This window comes from Eriocheir sinensis, chromosome 18 (assembly GCF_024679095.1).
Source record: "Eriocheir sinensis breed Jianghai 21 chromosome 18, ASM2467909v1, whole genome shotgun sequence".
In the NCBI taxonomy this organism is placed as follows: Eukaryota; Metazoa; Arthropoda; class Malacostraca; order Decapoda; family Varunidae; genus Eriocheir; species Eriocheir sinensis.
The window spans coordinates 7,609,315-7,616,814 of NC_066526.1; the positions used below are offsets into that span (position 1 = coordinate 7,609,315).

Genomic DNA, 7,500 nt, shown 5'->3' on the forward strand with positions numbered 1-7,500 from the left:
GATTTAAATAAGTTTTCGAAATGTTCCTTAAGTTCCTCGTCCTCTGGCTTATCCATGTGTTCACTTTCAAGGTTTCCTTTCCAATTCCACACACACACGCTCATGTCGGGAGGGTACCTGCTGGCGATTACGAGTCCAACACTTGATCAGGCCGTGGTGAATTACACACACACACACACACACACACACACACACACACACACAAGCACGCACGCACGCAAGCACACACTATACTCGTACACAAACATGAAAGGGCTTAATTCTAGATATATATTGAAAGAGAAGCAGATAAATAAATAAGAACATAAGAACATAAGAACGTAGGAGTCTGCAAGAGGCCGGTAGGCCTGTACAAGGCAGCTCCTTTGAACCTAGGCTCCCGTGTATCTAACCCCACCTAATATCGCTGTCCATGAATTTATCTAATCTATTTTTGAATGTGACAATTGTATTGGCACTCACCACATGACTGCTAAGCCTATTCCACTCATCCACCACCCTGTTAGTAAACCAATTTTTGCCTATGTCCCTGTTGAATCTGAATTTATCCAGTTTAAACCCATTACTTCGTGTCCTACCCGGTTCTCTTACCAACAAAACCTTATGAATATCCCCCTTATTAAAGCCCTTCATCCATTTATAAACCTCGATCATGTCTCCACGCACCCTTCGTCTTTCTAGAGGATGCAAGTTTAACTGTTTGAGTTTTTCCTCGTATGGCAAGTTTCTCAACCCCTGAATCATCTTAGTCATCCTCCTTTGCCCTTATTCTAACATTTTGATATCCATTCTATAGTAAGGTGACCAGGTATAGGTAAAAAAACGTCATACAGTTAATTTCGGGGAGGCGGTGGCCGAGTGGTCAGTGTGCGGGCGTGGTGAGCCAGAGGTCCTAGCGTGAACTAGGTTCAAGTCCCACCGAAACAGGCTGATTTTTCAAACCATCGCCGAGTTGCGGAAGATTACCCACATGCTGTCCAGATCTTCAATTAACTTAGGGATAAAAGCGACTTCGGTCAAGAGGAGCAACGGGGGGCAGCATGGGCCAAGCAAGAGTCATATGCCACGGCAACCACAATAAATAATATTAGCCTGCGCACTAACGGGTTGGGGCCGTCCAAGAGGCCCCCCAAGACAGCCTACCGGCGCCACAGGCATCACCTAAAATAATAGTAATAACAATAGTAGTAATGATAATAATAATAATAATAATAATAATAATAATAATAATAATAATAATAATAATAATAATAATAATAATAATAATAATAATAATAATAATAATAATAATAATAATAATAATAATAATAATAATGATAATAATAATAATGATAAATAAATAAATAAATAAATAAAAAAAATGGTCTCATAGATACCTTATATATATATATATATATATATATATATATATATATATATATATATATATATATATATATATATATATATATATATATATATATATATATATATATATATATATATATATATATATATATATATATATATATATTATCTATGGTGTCTTCCTAGGAGCAACATTCAAATATTCTTGACAATAAATCCACCAGAAAATTGTATATTATTCCTTATTTTCGTTACGCAGTACACGCGCCATTACGTAAGTTAACACAGCTGATGGATGGAGCAATATGCCAAGTGAAGGACAACATCTTGCAGGGAAGCCTCCGTACCAGGCCCGGATGTCGCAACTGACGCAGCGGATGAACCGGTGCATACTGAGGAGGCAGCCCACGCCCAGGCACAATGAGTCGCTCAGCGTTCCTGCAGGGGACCATATTCTCAAACGCTTCGACGCTTACACCCTAGCATTTGACAAGCCTTTCGTAGGGATTGTGGGTACTTTTAGGTGTAGTTTTATGACCCTGGTGGTAATTCAGCCATTCCCCTGTGCCATGAACGTGAAAAACAGTCATGAGAACCCGACTATTCTCCTTTGTGGCCTTTATTAAAATAGTTGATGTGAGAGGCAAAAGCGTCCGAAAATACTGACCCTGTCGTATAGTTTTCAAGTCTTACATTTTACGCTCGCACGACCGAGTGGAGACACACTGAATAAAACTAAATTGTTCCACTTTTTTTAAGTAATGGATGTATTTTATCTTATTTATAGTCTTTGACTGCAAAGAGGAAAACAAAATTATACAAAAATAAGTTTGCATTACGTTGCTTTTATAATAATAAGACAACATAATAATACCGAAAGGGATAATCAGTGTTGATTAGCGGTGGCTCGATACTTTACGTGCTCTAAAAAAAAAAAAAAAAGTCCAAGGAAGGAGGAAATTTAGGTGTTGCCACTTAACGTTCCACTCTCAGGCGCATTGGGTACAGAGTCATCCTGTCCTTGATCATTGTAATCTTTCATTCAGGTAATACAATAAATAAAAAATATCAAATGTAATGGTCTGCTAGTCTGTCTATATTGGATTGCAGTTATATACTCCGATTTTTTAGGTCGTTATCATCTATAAGTTTTCATTATATTTTTGCCATATGTTTCATGCCTTTCAGTTCTTTTAATGTTTTGCTCGAATATTCACTTCACTAATGTCACCTTGTTATGCACTGTATATACTTTATACCTTTCTTGCTCATCCCTATGCTATCCAAAGTCCGTATGCAAGAGTCAACCAGTATCAACATTCATTCATTCCTTTCGCTGGCGAACTCTGGAACAGCCACCCTTTGTCTGTATTTCCTCCGGCCTACGACTTAAACGCTTTCAAGAGGGGCGTATCAAGAAGCCTCTCCATCCGATGTTGACCCTCCTTTTCGACTGCTCTATCAACAATTTCTAAATGCAGCACTGGCGGTTTCTTTGCCGTTTTTTTTTTTATTATTCCTTTAGCTGCCTCCTTTCCTGTAAAAAAAAAAAAAAAAAAAAAGCAAGCCATCGATTGCCATTTTCATGAAGTTCAGTATTATTATTTTAACTGTAATATTTTATTGATAATTTTAATACATTACGAGCTTGAAACATTGTAGAACTAGCAGAGTAAGTAAGGGTTGCAGTACTTTCCTTTTTGGCTCCTAGCATACACCTCTCCAGGTAATGCACCGACCTGACTTCCCTCCTTGACGATACCTATTAATGGAGCCGTTCTAGTAAGGGTCTAGAAACTCGTTACAAGAGCATAGTACAAAGATTCAACCACAAACCACCGCTGTGCCACGCCTTGTTTGTTGGGTCTTTGTATTCCGGTTGTTAGTATTCATAACAGATCTACTTATTATTCATACTCCAACTTCCGATCGTGCCGTGGAGACAAGAACAGCAGAGTTGCCAGATTCACCCATCTCCAAACGTGCCAGCAAAGCCACGAGTCCCAGTGTGCTTTGGGGTCCAGAAGAGAGAGCTAACTCACTCTGCCGTGCGGGGTCAACTTTTACCTTGAAAGCAGAAGCAAGGTATGAAAAAGTACGTGTCTTTTTTATCGTTTTCTTTTCTTTGAGCGAGAGTTTATGCATGAAAAAAGTCATTCATCACTTCTTCGACTCATTTGTTCTCTCTTACCTATTCGTTTTCTTTAAATATGTTATCCATTTTCAGAATACAACCAATATTTCTAGCAAATGTGCTCTCTTTATTTATCTATATGTCTATCTATATGTCTATCTGTATTTATTTATATATTTATTTATCTATCTATCTGTCTGTTTGCTTGTATTTATCTCTCTATCTATCTATCTATCTGTCTGTTTGCTTGTCTATTTATCTATCTATCTCGCAAGTATCCTACATTTGCGTGTCGTTCGTTACTCCCAGTATGCAGGTCTCGGTGGCGATTAGCTGTGTGGTGGCAGTAGTCTTGCTGGCAGCTGTTCCGGCTGCCGCTCTCAAGTGTTTCCGGTGCTCCAGCAACTGCGACGCGTCGCCTGGTACCCCAATGGAGTGCTCAGGGGGATACGACACGTGTCTGGTGAGTGTCTTGAGCTTTCTGCTACACTGCACGACAGAAAAGTAGGATAAGGAAGACTGAGAATTGCCAGTAGTTTTCAATAATACTAAGGATCTCATTCAAAACAAAACCATTACCGTAGTACAAAGGATGAGGAATCTAACCCAACCAGGATAATAACTTTTTTCACTTAACTAGTAAGCTAGCGCCATTAAGGTGTTAGCAGGATTTCTTCAAAGTTTTTGAGAAGAGAAAAGGACGGACAGGGAGTCGGGAGTCTCAGAATAATGCTGTCCTACTATCTAGAGTTATCAAAGTAAACACAAGCGAGTCTTGTAGAATACAAGACCACGAGCGCTAATTTTAAAGAGCGAGAAAACTAGTTAGTTAAAGCTACCTAATGCATACGCCCTAAGAGTTATTGCGCGATGCAGCTTTAGACCGTGTAAAACAATATTGGCTTAAGCAACTCCTCGACATTAAGACATGAGACTAAACAATGTGCGGTAAAGTGTCTGGGAGGATAATGAAAGAAAATCGACCACGAAAATATTAAATCGCTTAATAGGTCTTGGAAAATTATGATTGTACAGTATGTCTCCACATTTCATGGTAGAATGCCTCATTTTGCTTACTCCTATGCTGAAACACCATTTTTCTTGTTTCATATTACACACGTAATAGAAGCAAAATACGTATGCCCGCAACACAAGACGGTGTAGATGATAGTCAGAGATACTTCAACTTATTTATTATTAAATCATCTATTTACTATAATCTAAAATATTTTTACTTCAGTACTACAATTTCCCTGGGCTGTCTGAAAGGGCCTGCTGGCAGAAGAAAAACTGTGACATTAAGGCCATCATCGACCGGCTCAATCCTCACGAGTGGAGCAGAATAAATGCGACTTTGAAACTCACGCCCACCAACAAAGGTGAGACTGGAGGGAACAGTTTTTCAATGTTAAACTTAGTAACACGTGTTTCATCTCTCTCTCTCTCTCTCTCTCTCTCTCTCTCTCTCTCTCTCTCTCTCTCTCTCTCTCTCTCTCTCTACACACACACACACACACACACACACACACACACACACACACAGAGAGAGAGAGAGAGAGAGAGAGAGAGAGAGAGAGAGAGAGAGAGAATGTGGCGGGAGAGAGCAGTTAAAAGACAGCGAGCAGAGAATATATATATATATATCTATATATATATATATATATATATATATATATATATATATATATATATATATATATATATATATATAGGGTGAGGCGGTGGCTGAGTGGTTAGCGTGCCGGCGTCGCGGTGAGGAGGACGCGGGTTCGAGGCCTGCCCGCCGCCACAGTTGGTATTTTTCAGTCACCGCCGAGTGCCTTAAGACTACCCGTGTGCTGTCCCGAAGACCACCTATGAACCCGGTCCCTAGATAATCTCTACAGAGAGGTTTAGAGATGAGCTTCGGGGGCAGCATGAGTCAAGCAAGACGGCGCCAATATGCTTGCGCCTAAACGGGGTGAGGCCGACCATCAGGCCCCACCAAGAAAGCATACTGGGGACATAGGCCGAAAACGTAATATATATATGTGTGTATATTTATATATATTTATTTTTATATATATTTATATATATATATATATATATATATATATATATATATATAATAAGAGGTAGATGACAGTCTGGAAGAGGGGGAAAGCTGGTTTTTTTTTTTTTTTACGTCGCGGCCTATTGCGCCGTTAGGCTTGATGGTTGGCCCAGCCCGTTGTGGCGCAGGCGAGTGTTTTTAGTGGCGCCATCTTTTTGGCTCATACTGACCCCCGGAGCTCATCTTTGAGCCTCTCTTTGGGGAGGAAATCTAGAGTCCGGGTTAATAGATGGTCTTTAGTGCAGGTTGTGGGTAGTCTTAGGCCACTCGGCGGTGACTGAAAAATCCCAGCTGTGTGGCGGCCAGGATTCGATCCCACGTCCCTCCTGGATCTCCCGGACGCGGTCCCAGCAAGCTAACCACTTAGCCACCGCCTCCCCACAAATGTGAAAAAGCGTACAATACCGGGGCGGACAAGGTCCTGATGTATGGGTAGCACTGGGAAAAGGAAAATAACTGATGATGGTTCAGAACGCCTGACACTGGGAAAGCTATTTAAACAAAAGATGAAGTTTCCAGCTGAGATTTTCAATAAGGATTGACAATAATGCTTAGTGAAGACGTGAATAACTGTGAGTATCGAAACATATGACAATGGTTAGAAGGTTGTGTAGAGTTGTCAAGTGGAAAAACTGAGATTTTGAATATTGAAGGATATCGTTTTTCCTTCTTTGCAGTGTCCATTCGTAGAAGAGCTTGAGTAAGGGGAGAGTAGCTGATAAGGCGGAAAGCTTTGATTAGTCACTTGAATCTGTCCATAACGGCGATGTGTGTTGGATCCCCCCACACATTAGATGCATACGCCATACGAGGGCGGACAAGGCCCCTGTATGTGCATAGCAACTGGGAGAAAATAATTGCTGGTGATAAAACAAAACGCCTAACTTCGAGGGATGGGGTATGAAGTTTCCCGATAAGATTTTGAGTTAAGGATAGACCGAAAATGATTAGTATTATCGAAGAATGGGACATCTGAGTATTGTCGAAGAATAGAGGATAGATGTTTGGAAGCATTTTTCGAGTTGACAAGTGGAGAAATTGAGTTTCTGAGGCATATATATATATATATAGATATATATATATATATATATATATATATATATATATATATATATATATATATATATATATATATATATAAACAAGCCACTCACTAACATAGAGGAAACCTTGTTGAATGAAATGGTGATAAACCTTAAAAATTTGGCGGTGGCTGCGCTTGTGTCCGCACTAAGGTGAGTGCCTCGTTTGATAAATTAATATTGTGCTGGAGACAAAACATTTAGCTTTAGTTTAGTATTATACCTTCTTAATACATAATGATGTAAACAACTTTCAGACAAACTAATGTGTTCTCCCTAATTATCTTGTTAAATAAAGTATTCACAAACTTATAATGAATATACCATATTCTTACTGAGATATGTACAACTCTTGTTAAACATCATGTTGAGAATTCATTTCATCAGAGACACGTCATTCCTCGTCGACAGACCGACTTGGTCGGCTAGATTTCAATCGCCGATAGAGTCGGTCTGTCGGCATCCTGCTACGGGCCGCCTTTGGCAAAGGCCCGTGCTCCCTCGTGCAGGGAGGGAGCAATCTTTTTCCTCTCTTGTCTTCGGACAAGAGCACGCTTCCCCTAGTGATACTAGGGGATAAATCTTAAAAAAAAAAATCATCTATTCATACAAATTGATAACCATCACCTTAGTCTTAGCTATTGTAAATACACAGTATACATAATTTATACAGACTTTGATAAAAATATAGAAATAATATTATTGAACCAGTCATTGTTATGCGATCGTATTTTTAAAAAATAATTTCTCCGTACAGACCAAGTGGCCGGTCAGCACATGAGCTGCTGCGACACAGACCTCTGCAACCCCGCCGCCACGGCCGCGGCCCAGCCCCTCCTCGCGAT

The 7,500-nt window shown here is 39.8% G+C and overlaps 1 protein-coding gene across 2 annotated transcripts in view; it reads left to right on the forward strand.

Moving 5' to 3' along the window:
• The first annotated feature begins 3,272 nt into the window (after positions 1 to 3,272).
• Positions 3,273 to 7,500, forward strand: part of LOC127000276 (uncharacterized) — a 5,563-nt gene continuing 1,335 nt past the window's right edge. The window contains exons 1-4 of one of the 2 annotated variants that reach the window (XM_050863744.1): positions 3,273 to 3,432; positions 3,791 to 3,944; positions 4,722 to 4,860; positions 7,413 to 7,500. The exon at positions 7,413 to 7,500 is cut by the window's right edge and continues 1,335 nt beyond it. In XM_050863744.1, coding sequence (XP_050719701.1) covers positions 3,792 to 3,944; positions 4,722 to 4,860; positions 7,413 to 7,500 — 380 coding nt within the window. In that variant the 5' untranslated portion in view covers positions 3,273 to 3,432; position 3,791. Of the gene's footprint in view, positions 3,443 to 3,790; positions 3,945 to 4,721; positions 4,861 to 7,412 lie in introns of both variants that reach the window. The other variant, XM_050863743.1, reaches the window with a different exon arrangement.